We start from the raw sequence: 14,479 nt of genomic DNA, 5'->3' as shown, positions 1-14,479 counted from the left end.
ATTTTGCAGCATTATGCATCTTTGCTTATCAATTTTTCTCAGTTGAGATATTAATTATTCAAGTTGCGGTTTTTGAGGTGAAGAACAACACAACTCAATGTTCAGTCTGGACCTTCCGCAACCCCTGACGCTTTGCTTGGACCTACTATCGCTAACGACCTTTCACCTAACCTTCTAGTGCCCAAAAAATATGGTCTAGGCCACCAACAGCCACACGTACATCGGTAAAAAAAATATAAAAAAGCTGCGCACGTGACGTCACTACAGTTATTTCTTCATACATCGACAGTTAACTATACAACTTACCTGAATGTTGTACCCATATTCTATTACTAAATAGCTCCTTTCTTTTCCGGATGAACAGCCCGCCCGAAGTGATGACCCAATTCTGGGTTTGACATTCACTCATTTCACGACATACTGCATATTCATCTTTCTATTCAGCACCATGTGCCTAACATGTGGTAAATATAATTTTATAATGTATTCGTCAGACTAGATTTCCCATTAGTTCATTCAAAACAATTTTTAGCTGTGAGGACAGAAAAGAATGGTTGAAATGGCTCTAAGCACTATGGGACTTAACATCTGAGGTCATCAAACCCCTAGACTTAGAACTACTTAAACCTAACTAACCTAAGGACATCACACACATCCATGGCCGAGACAGAATTCGAACCTGCGACCGAAGCAGCAGCGCGGTTCCGGACTGAAGCGCCTAGAACCGCTCGGCCACAATGGCTGGCAAAGGACAGAAAGATTTTGTAATTTTCGCTCTGTTCCCTCCCCGCTTGTGAGTAAATTGAATGTTACAGACGTTCTTGTACCTTCGCGTGGTGTAGCGGTTTTTGTTAATAACATGTACACTTTTCCTGCTGTAAAGGGTGGGAGTGGGCGTTTTTGACGCTCTCGTGGAAGGCCCAAAACATCGTTCCTTTTCAGCGCGCTCTGGCGCCGATAGCGCTCATCAGAAAATCGAATCTGGCTACTGCATTTTGTAGGAAATTTTTTTCTCCAATTTTGTATACAGTTGTCACATTCGAAAAACGCACAGTTTTCTAGACACCGCCGAAAAACTGAAAAAAGTGCAACAATTTTTTTTTTTTTTTTTTTTTTTTTTTTTGCGCTTTTCGTTGGGGAACGACCTCCTACATTCAGCAAACATGAAATTCCTATTCAGCATCCACCAAAAAACATAGAAACTTCCAAAATCTTACCGCAGGGAAATCACTGTTTGACTCGGGTATAAATACAACTTCCTTATTTTCTGTTAACACCGATGGTATAGAAGAAACCAAAACAGCGTATTGTGCATACAATTTTTGTTCGAGATTACATACACTATTAAATAAAAATTTTATAAACAAAGAGAAAAAACTGTATATATAAAGAGAAACAATGTATTTAGTAGTTGTGCTGTAACAGCACAACTCCTAAATAGATTATTTCTCTTTATATACACAGTTTTTTTCTGTTTATTTATAAAATTTTTGTTTAATAGTGTATGTTAAGAAAACTTTTTCATACATCACAACACAGCTCCTAAATACATTCTTTCTCTTTATGTATACAGTTTTTACTCTATGTCCACCCAAATGTTTATTACAGCATCATGCAAAAATTTGAAGTAAATCAATCTAGAACTTTTCAAGAGATTTTGTTAGAATGTACGTATGTTACAAAATATGCAGCTTATGTCCTTTCGAATGTTTGTTAGAGTAAGATGTAAGAATTTGAAGCAAGTCAGTTAAGATCTTTTCGAGAATTTTGGGGACTACGTGTGACAATGTCTCATTTTTATAGAGTAATACAGATGAAATTAGATCACTGCCTCGATTGTATATGTGGAGCAACTGTATCTGGTTAAATGAGCTCTACCTGAAAGCGAATAAAATAAAAAATGAAAAATAGGCTATTAAATTGTGTCCATGTCGAGTTAGGCGAGATTATCTATCGGTGTTTCCATTGAATGTGTGGCGCTCCTTACAAGACAATAGCACACGTATACCAGAACAGTATCCAGTTACATGCACAGTCGTTGACATTCAGCGCGTCGGAAAGTGCGAGCAAAAAACTGGCCTTTTGTGCAGGGTTACCTGTAATGAGCCAAGGGAAAAGTGTCCGAGAATAAAAGAAGCGGGACGGAAAGAAAATAGAAAGGGAGAAACAAGTCGCTGCCGCAATGGAAAGCGGCTGAGTACCGCCGTCACGTACATCTGCCCGTGCGGCGTTCCCTTTCTTGCGGGACGAACAAAGTGCGCGACAATTCAGTGAGCACGCCGACATGCCCCACAGACGGACGCGCGGCGCCTATGGCCGCCACTGGCCTACTGATCCATAAAACGCCAGCTGGAAAGGAGGAAAAATTTGTCGCAAAGCGGTGGATGCACTTTCGCTCGCTCAGATGCTGCCTACCCCCTCCTTCGGACTCGGCGCGGTCCTTGCGTCACAAACCTGCGCACGCGCAGTCTTCAATAGCGCGCTGACAAGTGACAGTCGCCGTCTGCGATCGTCAAATGTTCCCGCGCTTATCGTCAGCTAGAAGACTGCGCGCCCTCGCCAAGACGTTTAAAACAGTGGACAAGCCCGCGCACGCGCAGTCCTGATCCGCAGGCCGACAACTGACTGTTGCTCTAGCCGATTGTCAAATGTTCCCGCGGCTGGCTTCGACTGGCAGTTAGCGCGGACAGGCGAGGATTTCTAAAACGTTGCACAGGCTGCATATGCGTAGTGTGTTAGATCAGTGCTCAATATTATAGTGTTTATACGCAGACATATATCCGACAAACGCTGTTTACAGCTAATTTCATTGAAGCGTGAGGAGAATAATGACATTGTTAAAATTGAGTGATGCGCCGTTATACCTCGTTACAATTTGAAGCTGGCAACACGTTGTTGGTGATACTGGTTGTTGTCTGCCTCCTCCATGCTGCATATGGTGTTCCAGGTAAAAAAAATTCAATTTTTTGGGAAATCATTTACAGCATTTGTATATCATGTACACATTATTTGTTTCGTAGGCCCATAGTAATGACATGCTCTCGAATAACACGAAATAAAAACAAAATATATAATGTATAAATAATGAAAATTCATATAGTATGCAAATAATGATTCTTTTTAGTGTCTAAAGATTTTTCAGCCCATTTGTACCGCCATCAGTAATGTTAAGGTCTGCGCGATCTTCTCTAAATTGTTACATGACTTGTCACATTTATTTTGTGGTATCTGTCCTCGTGTAAATGCTCATAAATTGTGTAAATACGTGCTGAAAGGCGGGAAACATTTTTAATGAACCGCAATAGCGAGTGGTGAGCAACCACACAATAAGCAACATAAACATTGTGATCTATGAAGTTGTAGATTGCGAATATGATTCATTAAAATTTGTCTGCGTGTATTTCTGCAACAAATAAACATGCAGATGGGACATTTAACCACAAAATAATGTGTCAAGCTGTACAATAACGTATGGGCATTAAAATGAGTTGTTGTTTGCATAATAGGCGGACCAGCATTTTCATAATATAGCCTGCAGGCACGGCTGCATTTAGAGCTGCAAAACAATTGACATGCTACGTAACATTTAATGTTCTTTTCATGGAATGTCAGTCTGCTACCTTACTAAAATTTGATAAAGTGTGTTTAGATGGTGGTACTTGGTTGTTTAGGAAATGTAGAATATTGACAGGATGATGTTGAATGACTATTTGGGTTAATTTGAAAACGTATGTGACGTTGCAAATATTACTTTGAAGCGCATGCCTTTAACGCTAATTCGGAAGTGTGGTAATCGAAACCCCTTTTCGCCGGCCAGGGTGGCCGAGCGTTTCTAGGCGCTTCAGTCTGGAACTGCGCGACCGCTACGGTCGCCGGTTCGAATCCTGCCTCGGGCATGGATGTGTGTGATGTCCTTAGGTTAATTAGGTTTAAGTAGTTCTCAGTTCTAGGGGACTGATGACCTCAGGTGTTAAGTCTCATTGTGCTCAGAGCCATATGAATCAGTTGAAACCCCTCTTCCTGAATTCGTGGTTGTGATGACACATTGATTTGTAGCGCAGTCCAAGTTCTAAGTTAGGCTGGAGGGTGACAATCCGGTTGCGAGTTGGCGAAGCCAACGAATCTGAAAGTAAAAAATCTGATTGTGGTAAAAAAATTGAGCGGCAGTGGCGCCTAATTTTTACGTCCGCGCCGTATTGAAAAAAATGCGAGGAATTCAATACGTAACTTTTACCCTAATTCTGGCACGAGCATAGAGAGAAATGGTTGTTGTCAGAAATGCTGTATGAATGACGGATTCTCACTACCAGACAGTGTAAAATGTTTTTGCACGACAAGTTGAAGATTCGCGCGGTGGCTATCGGGAAATGCAGGAGGCGTGGATATCTTTGACCTAGTGCCGATTTTCTCCACTTATGGCAACTCCAGTAAAATCGTCAACTTATTGTGTACAAGCGCAGCCTTGTTATTACAACGACACCAGCGACAGTTTATCCATGTGGGTGCGCTATGGGTCCGCAGCAACGGCGTCCAGTTTTACCGAGGGAAATTGCTAGCTGATAGTTGTGACTTCACGATAGTAACACTTTTCAATGAGCCTTTTGCTTTCATGTTTGCCTCTTCCAACAAAAGTTTGATGGCGTTGCATTTAATAACAGCTGCCTGATTATGAAAAACTTTCCCTGCACCTAGAGTGTGCAGTAACTGCATTGCTCGCTATCAGTAGAGATAGAACAACGGAAATGAAGTGCATTGTGAACAGGCGACAGTCATCTGACGGACTACGGGATTGAATTGCCCAGGGCTCGGGACCAGAAAGCATTTCTGCATACGTATTATGTTATTTTGTGGAGCTCTACTGCGATGTATTACTATTCTCTTATGCCCTTGTGCTTAAGAGGCCTTATTCCTTGTCATGTCGTGCACAATACTAAATGGTTCAAACGGCTCTGAGCACTATGGGACTTAACATCTGAGGTCATCAGTCCCCTAGAACTTAGAACTACTTAAACCTAATTAACCTAAGGACATCACACACATCCATGCCCGAGGCAGGATCCGAACCTGCGACCGTAGCAGTCGCGCGGTTCCAGACTGTAGCGCCTAGAACCGCTCGGGTACCGCGGCCAGCGAAGACGAAGAGATAGAGAAAGTATGTGAGGATATTGAAAGGGCAATGCTTTACATAGAGGGAGTTGAAAATGTAATAGTCATGGGGTCTGGAATGCAGTTTTAGGGGAAGGAGTAGAAGAAAGGGTTACAGGAGAATATGTGCTTGGGCCGAGGAATGATAGAGGAGAAAGACTGAGTTCTGCAATAAATTTCAGTTAGTAATAGCGAATTCTCTGTTTAATAACCACAAGAGGAGGTGGTATACTTGAAAAAAACCGGGTGATACGGGAAGATTTCAGTTAGATTACATCATGATCAGACAGCGATTTCGAAATCAAATACTGGATTGTAAGGCCCAGGAGCAGATTTAGACTCAGATCACAATGTAGCAGTGATGAAGAGTAGGCTGACGTTTAAGAGACTAGTCGGGAAAAATCAATGCGCAAAGATGTGAGATACAGAAGGATTAAGGAATGAAGACATGCGCTTGAAGTTCTCTGAGGCTATATATACTGAGATAAGGAATAGCTCAGTAGGCACTTCAGTTGAAGAAGAATCGGCAATCGGCAATCACAGAAGTTGGAAAAAAACTATTGATAGAAAGAAGGTAAATGTGGAGGAACCATGGCTAACAGAAGTACTTCAGTTGATCGACGAAAGAAAGAAGTACAAAAACATTCTTGGAAATTCAGGAATGCAGAAATGTAAGTCACTTAGGAATGAAATAAATAGGAATTGCAGTGAAGTAAAGGCGAAATAGCTGCATGAAACATGTGAAGAAATTGAAAAAGAAATTTTTTTAGTATAGATAGAAGTAAAAACAGCTATCGGTGAAATTAAAAGCAATAATGGTAACATTAAAAGTGCAACGGGAATTCCGCTGTTAAATGCAGAGGAGAGAGCGAATAGGTGGAAAAAGTACATTGAAAGCCTCTATGATGGGGGGTACTTGTCTGATGACGTTATACTGTAGAATAAGAAACAGACCTTAGTGTAGAAGAAATAGGGGATCCAGTATTAGAAAAAGATTTTAAAAGAGCTTTGCAAAACTTAACGTCGAATGAAGCCGAAGGGATAGATAACTTTCCATCATATTTCTAAAATCATTGGGGGAAGTGGCAACAGAACGACTATTCACGTTGGTGTGTAGAATGCATGAGTCTGGCGATATACCCTCTGAATTTTGAAAAAACGTCATTCACACAATTCGGAAGATTGCAAAGGTCGACAGGTGCGAGAATTATCTCACAATCAGCTTAACAGTTCAGGCATCCAAGTTGTTGACAAGAATAATTTACAGAAGAATGGAAAGAGAATGCGTTAGATGACGATCAGTATGGCCGCTGTAAAGGTAAAGGCACCAGGAGGTGGTTGATAAGGGAAGCAACACTAAAAAAAAAACTGGGGCACATTCATAGGATTTGTCGACCTGGAGAAAGCGTTCGACAATGTAAAATGTTGTAAGATGTTGGAAATTCTAAGAAAAATAGGGGTAAGCTATAGGGATAGGCGAGTAATATACAATATGTACAAGAACCAAGAGGGAACAATACGACTGGAAGACCTAGAATTAAAAAGTATGTAAGACAGGGATATATTCTTTCGCCCCTACTGTTCAATCTGTACACCGAACAAGCAACCGCAGATATAAAAGAAATGTTCAAGAGTGGAATTAAAATTCAAGGTGAAAGGATATCAATGATAAGATTTGCTGATGATATCGTTATCCTCAGTGAAATTTAAGAACAATTACAAGATCTGCTGAATGAAATGAACAGTCTAATGAGTACAGAATTTTGACTGAGAGTAAATTGAAGAGAGGCGAAAGCAACGAGAAGTAGCAGAAATGAGAACAGCGAGAAACTTAACATCAGGATTGGTGGTCACGAAGTAGATGAAGTGAAGGAATTCCGCTACCTAGACAGCAAAATACGAGTAACCCATGACGGACGGAGCAAGGAGGACTAGAAAGCATTAGCCAACAAAAGTGTACTAGTATCAAACATCGGCCTTAAATTGAGAAAGAAATTTCTGAGAATGTACATTTGGAGCACAGCAATGTATGGTAGTGACACATGAACTGTGGGAAAACCGGGAAAGAAGAGAATCGAAGAATTTGAGACGTGGCGCTACCGATGAATTTTGAAAATTAATTGGACTAATAAGGTAGAGAACGATGAGATTTTCCGCAGGATCGGCGAAGAAAGAAAGTTGTTGGAAACAGTAGCAAGAAGAAGGGACATGTGTTACGACATCAGGGAATAACTTCCACGGTATCAGAGGGAGCTGTAGAGGGCATAAACTGTAGAGGAAGACAGAGATTGGAATACATCCAGCAAATAATTGAGGAGGTAGGTTGCAAGTGCTGCTCGGAGATGAAGAGGTTGGCACAGGAGAGCAAATCGTAACGGGATACATCAAACCAGTCAGAAAACTGACGACTCGAAAAAAAGATAAAACCTCTTGTCAGTTGTTTGTTTCTCTACCCCAGGAATGATTGTTACTACGTCGTCCATACCGGGGTCTTTGCGATGATCAAACGACTGTTCTTCCATACGGGAGTCTGTCCAATGGTCACACGACTGTTTGTTTGGACAATCCTCTGTGTGGACGATTTCCTAAACACGAAATTTAAAACTGAGATTTTTGCTGTCTTCTACTGCCACACCAGGCAGGTCAACGAGCGACTGACAGAAGCGTAAGACCCACTTAATGATTTTACATATAACCAGAATTTTCTCGAAATTAGAATTATATTAATACCTTCAGGGGCTAATGGGCGTTAATATATATCAACGGGGAGAGGTGATAATGTGTGTGCCCCGACCGGGACTCGAACTCGGGATCTCCTGCTTACATGGCAGACTCTTTGAATTCGAAACTCGATTACAGCATGCTGTTTCTCACGCACTGGCGTAGTTACGTTACACACCGCCATGTTACACGCTACAATTCGGAGACCTCTAGAGGTAGAGGGCTGTAAATATCTAGACATGAAGGATAAAGATGTACACTGAAGCGCCAAAGAAACTTGCATAGGCATGTGTATTCAGATACAGAGATATGTAAACAGGCAGAATACGGAGCTGCGGCCGGCAACGCCTATATAAGACAACAAGTGTCTGGCGCAGTTGTTAGATTGATTACTGCTGCTACAATGGCAGGTTATCAAGATTGAAGTGAGTTTGAACGTGGTGTTATAGTCGGCGCACGAGCGATGGGACGCAGGATCTCCAAGGTTGCGATGAAGTGGGGATTTTCCCGTACGACCATTTCACGAGTGTACCGTGAATATCAGGAATCCGGCAAAACATTAAATCTCTGACACGCTGCGGCCGGAGAAAGACCCTGGAAGAACAGGACCAACGACGACTGAAGAGAATGTTCAACGTAACAGAAGTGCAACTGTTCCGCAAATTGCTGCAGATTTCAATGCTGGGCCATCAACAAGAGTCAGCGTGCGGAACATTCAACGAAACATCATAGATATGGGCTTTCGGAGCCGAAGGCCCACTCGTGTACCCTTGATGACTGCACGACACTAAGCTTTACGCCTCGCCTGCGCCCGTCAAGACGTTGCCTGGTCGGACGAGTCTCGTTTCAAACTGGTTCAAAATGGTTCAAATGGCTCTGAGAACTATGGGACTTAACTTCTACGGTCATCAGTCCCCTAGAACTTAGAACTACTTAAACCTAACTAACCTAAGGACATCACACACATCCATGCCCGAGGCAGGATTCGAACCTGCGACCGTAGCGGTCGCGCGGTTCTAGACTGTAGCGCCTAGAACCGCTCGGCCACTCCGGCCGGCGTCGTTTCAAACTGTATCGAGGGAATAGACGTGTACGGGTATGGAGACAACCTCATGAATCCATGGACCGTGCATGTTAGCAGGGGGCTGTTCAAGCTGGTGGAAGCTCTGTAATGGTGTGGGGCGTATGCAGTTGACTGACATAGGAGCACTGATACGTCTAGACACGACTCTGACTGGTGACACATACGTAAACATCCTGTCTGATCACCTGCATCCATTCATGTCCTTTATGCACTCCTACGCACTTGGGCAATTGCAGCAGTACAATGCGACTCCCCACAGAATGGCTCCAGGAATACTCTTCTGAGTTTAAACATTTCCGCTGGCCACCAAACTCCCCAGACATGAACATTATTGAACACTGCAGGATTCATGGTGTCATTTCCCGCTAGCACTACTTCAGACATTAGTCGAGTCCATGCCACGTCGTGTTGCTGTACTTCTGCGTGCTCGCGAGGGCTCTACACGATATTTGGGAGCTGTACCAGTTTCTTTGGCTCTTCGGTGTTGAATGTTAATAACATTAGATTTATTTGTGTAGCACTAAGAGTTTTCACATAAAAAATTCTGAAGCATTACTTTTCAGCACACCTTTTTAGATATTCAGTAGTAAGGGAGAAATTAGAAATGCAACTAAAGACCCAAAGAAGAATGGGAGTAGGCATTAGGAGTGATTTACAATGGAATGACCATATAAAATTAATCGTCGATAAAGCAGATGCTAGACTGAGATTCATTGGAAGAATCCTAAGGGAATGCAGTCCGAAATCAAAGGAAGTAGCTTACAGTACACTTGTTCGCCCACTGCTTGAATACTGCTCACTGGTGTGGGATCCGTACCAGATAGGATTGATAGTACAGATAGAGAAGACCCAACGGAGACCAGCACGCTTCGTTACAGAATCATTTAGTAATCGCGAAATGATAGATAAACTCCAGTGGAAGACTCTGCAAGAGAGACGCTCAGTCGCTCGGTACGGGCTTTTGTTGAAGTTTCGATAACATACCCTCACCGAGGAGTCAAGCAGTATATTGCTCCCTCCTACGTATATCTCGCGAAGAGACCATGAGGATAAAATCAGAGAGATTAGAGCCAATAAAGAGGCATACCGTCAATCTTTCTTTCCACGAACAATATGAAACTGGAATAGAAGGGAGAACCGATAGAGGTACTCAAGGTACGCTCCGCCACACACCGTCGGATGGCTTGCGGAGTATGGATGTAGATGTAGATGTTCTTCGTATGCAGGTACAAAGACTTCCTAAACTAGCAATGGATTATAAACCGCGTGGCAAGAAACAAAATTTTGGAAATTTGTGTTAAGGTTCTGTGGGACCAAACTGCTGAGGCCATAGGTCCCTAGGGTTACACACTAATTAAACTAACTTACGCTAAGGACAACACACACACACACACACACGCCGGAGGGAGGACTCGGACCTCCGCCGGGGAGAGTCGCGCGAACCGTGGCAAGGCCCCAAAGACCGCGCGGGGTACTTACATAACGATGTAAGTAGGCTGTTTATGTTTTCTTATTGGCAACGTTACGTAGCGCTCTATATGAAAATCACTGGCTGTGCTGTGTGCAGTCTGTGGCTAGTTTGCATTGTTGTCTGCCATTGTAGTGTTGGGCAGCGGCAGCTGGATGTCAACAGCGCGTAGCGTTGCGCAGTTAGAGGTGAGCCGCCAGCAGTGGTGGATGTGTGGAAGGAAATGGCGGAGTTTTGAAATTACATATATTATGACTTTTGATGATATTAAGGTAAATACATTGTTTGTTCTCTATTAAAATCTTTCATTTGCTAACTATCCCTGTCAGTAGCTTGTGCCTTCCGTAGTTTGAATCTTTTATTTAGCTGGCAGTAGTGGCGCTCGCTGTATTGCAGTAGTTCGAGTAACGAAGATTTCTGGTGAGGTAAGTGATTTGTGAAACGTATAGGTTAATGTTAGTCAGGGCCATTCTTTTGTAGGGATTTTTTAAAGTCAGATTGCGTTGCGCTAAAAATATTGTGTGTCAGTTTAAGCACAGTCGTTTCCAATTGTTCTAAGGGGACGTTTCAACGAGAAAGAGATGGTGAGGCCGGAACAGACTATAGGCCTAACCCTGGAGTGACGGAAGGAGAATACTAGTGTCAACCTGAGCTAATGCCTTAGTGCGTGTAGTCGCAAGGATTTTATCGGCAGTAGTACGACGCCGGGAGTCATAACAGCCAGCTAAACAGCCACCAGCTTGGATACTGGCAGCTCCGGACTTTCCTTCTGCTGCATAAAGTGTTTAGCAGTGCCCACATGTCAAGGACGCGCTGGACAATAGCCCCATCAAAGTGCGCGGCACGCTTTCTTCCAGCAGCGAGAGCTGGAGCGGAAATAACTGTCGTTTGTAGAAGGCGTCCCCGCGTTCAGTTGACGGCTGGGAGAGTGTGATTCGCCACACCGCTGCAGTGGAACCTACGAGGCGAAAGCAGTGGACAACATGTGTTAAGGAAACTTGTACTAACGGTATTGAGACTGAGGCGCCTTACTGTTTAACTTTCGAATTCAGATAGCTTTTCTCTTTTTATGTGTAACTCCAATACTGATCCATAGGTCAAAGTTCATAGATAATATTATTTGTACATCATGATCTTTGCTATAGCAGGTATTTTCCAGTTCCTAAAGGAAATCAAAGAAAAATTCGGAGTAGGAATTAAAGTTCAGGGAGAAGCAATATAAAATTTTGAGGTTTGCCGATGACATTGCAATTCTCTCAGAGACAGCAAATGGATTGGAATAGCAGTTGAGCGGGATGGACCGTAGATTTTAGACAACTAGAGAATACAAGCTTTTGAAATATGGTGCTGCAAGACAATGCTGAAGATTGGGATCTCGTAACTAATGAGGAGGTGCTGAATAAAACTGGGGAGATAAGAAATTTGTTGCACAACTTGATTAAAAGAAGCAATCGATTGATACGACACATTCTGAGACATAAAGGGATCACCAATTTAGTACTGTAGGAAAGTGTAGGTGGTATAAATCATAGAGGGAGACAGAGAGATGGTTACAGTGAGCAGATTCAGGGGGATATAGGTTGCAGTAGTTATTCGGAGGTGAAGTGGCTCGCACAGGATAAAGTAGTGTGGAGAGCTGCATCAGAGCAGTTTTCGTACTGAAGACCACAACAACTACTACATCAATAATAATAACAAGAGTTAAATCTGAGACACAGTAATAATATTTCAAGGAATTTTCTGTCCTCTACGAAATTTCTTCCTGTATATTTCCTTTCCTGGTTGGCTTACTTCCTAGATATCTGAAAACATCTACTTCTTTCATAATTTTCCCATGATAGCCGTAGAAAGGCAAGTGGTATCGTATTATCAAATGGTTCAAATGGCTCTGAGCACTATGGGACTTAACATCTATGGTCATCAGTCTCCTAGAACTTAGAACTACTTAAACCTAACTAACCTAAGGACATCACACAACACCCAGTCATCACGAGGCAGAGAAAATCCCTGACCCCGCCGGGAATCGAACCCGGGCGAGGGAAGCGAGAACGCTACCGCACGACCACGAGCTGCGGACTATCGTATTATCATCGCTAGCAACAATCAAACGTGCATCGGACCAAAACAAGTTAAATGCGTAAATGTAGTATATAAATTATAGATTTATAAACTTTCTAAAGAAATTGCAAGTAAAACGAAATCTGTATCTGTTCGTTTAAGGCAGCTACAGTACAGTGTCTTTAAGACGACGTATAGTAAAAAACGGATTTTATTTGCTAGTCATATGTTGATAATGACGCATAAGCGATTAATTAACAATAAAAGAAAAAAATCTAAAATTTAGAACTGTAGAACTGACAAAATATACTTTGTATTATTTTGGGGACGTAGCAAAGACGCTCCGTCCCCGCCTTAGCCTTCAGTGGTCCACTCACCTCACACCGAACCCAGGGTTATTGTACGGTTCGGTCCCCAGTTGTCCCCCCCCCCCCCCCTCCCGCAGCAATCGTCGACATGATCGTTTTGGTGGTCTTGGTGTTATGATGTACGGAGGCGTAGTTTTGCATGGGCGTATTGACCTCCGAACCTTTGAGCAAGGTACACTGGCCGGTCGACGATGTTATTCACACTGATGCGATACAGCAGTGGTAGTCAACCCGGACCCGGACGATTAGTGGGCGTTCAAGCTTACATGGTGGGCAGTAGGCGGTTAAAAACATTTGCGTTAGGTTATCATAAAATTTTGACAATGTACTTGGTAAGTGATTTTTATTATGTGGTTTTGTTGCGACTCTACTTTATAAATATTATAACATAAAGTTACTTTCCTACTTCATAAGTCACATTACTGTATAACTGGAGGTAGGTTAAAAAATTTTACTACTGACGAAAACACCAAAGTGGGCTCTTGACGGAAAGGTTGACTATCTCTATGATACCGTATTCAAAACTGTAGCTTTCTATCTGCTTCGGCCGCTTCTGTCTCAGTGTACGAAAAAAATGGACAGGAGTTTCGTGACTGTATATGCTAAGACTGTGGTTTCAGTGGCATGGTATATTACCTGGAAAGCAAATGGCGAGATTTTCTGCACATAAATACTGACGGATCCAAAGCACCTGAGGGAGTTGGTTGCGCATATTATTTCCTTAGGTTGCAGGTAGCTAAAAAGTTTTTATTACCACCAGCATGTAGCACTTACATTGCATTAAGTAACTGTAATTAAAGGAGCAGTTTGGAAGTGAAGAAGGTAACAAAACGCTATTTCTGACTGACTCTTAGAAGCATTCTGAATCAATCAGAGCATTGAAAGTGGAAAGCTGATCACCTACTTTTTGTTGTGCCTTTTTCCCGCATCGGCGTTGCATCTGTATGGTTATTAGCGGTTTTGGCACTGTTAATTTAGGGGAGGGGGGGGGGGGCAGATGCCCTTCCTGTCGCTACTCCGTTATCCCCGGGACAGGATATGAGCACGCCACCTGGCGGCATTCGTCTGGAAGTGTGCGAAAATTTAAATGTTTTCTAATCATGTAACTGAAGTACGGTGACCTGAGCACCAGCCTGGTATTCATCTAGAGGGATATGGAAAACCGCCTAAAAACAACACCCAGGCCGGCCGGTTCACCGACCTTCGTCTTTAATACTGCTGACAGATTCGAAAAGGGGACGGCACACCTCCCTGTCCCGGAGGCGTCGGTTTAATACGTGCAGCTTGAACGTTAAATTGTTTAGATTTATTTTTGTGAAAGTGATTCTGTAATGTTGATTCTATTGCAATGTTAACTTTTCTGTTAAGACGCTAAACTTTGGCATTCTTGCTTTGAATGGAGCGTATATCAGCTCTTAAATCAGATAGTTTGCTTAACGCTGTAACTGTTTGTAACAAAATTCTACTGCGAGAATGCATTGAGAAATCTTAACTGCGAGAATTCTAAGAAAATGTTTACCTGTCTGAAACTTACTGTTACCACAAAATCTGACTATGAACTTTGATGAAAAACTGATTGTATTGTATTGTATTGTATATTAAGCGGGACCTAGAAATGACGTAGAGGCTCCAGGC

General features: G+C 42.6%; 1 protein-coding gene across 1 annotated transcript in view; it reads left to right on the top strand.

The window, feature by feature from the left end:
* The first annotated feature begins 2,493 nt into the window (after positions 1-2,493).
* Positions 2,494-14,479, top strand: part of LOC126109750 (serine protease 33-like) — a 182,749-nt gene continuing 170,763 nt past the window's right edge. The window contains exon 1 of the mRNA XM_049914801.1: positions 2,494-2,947. Within this exon, the coding sequence (XP_049770758.1) occupies positions 2,851-2,947 (97 nt within the window). The 5' untranslated portion in view covers positions 2,494-2,850. The remainder of the gene's footprint in view (positions 2,948-14,479) is intronic.

The sequence above is a fragment of the Schistocerca cancellata genome, chromosome 12 (genome assembly GCF_023864275.1).
Source record: "Schistocerca cancellata isolate TAMUIC-IGC-003103 chromosome 12, iqSchCanc2.1, whole genome shotgun sequence".
Classification (NCBI taxonomy): domain Eukaryota; kingdom Metazoa; phylum Arthropoda; class Insecta; order Orthoptera; family Acrididae; genus Schistocerca; species Schistocerca cancellata.
This window is presented reverse-complemented; position numbering and strand designations above follow the sequence as displayed.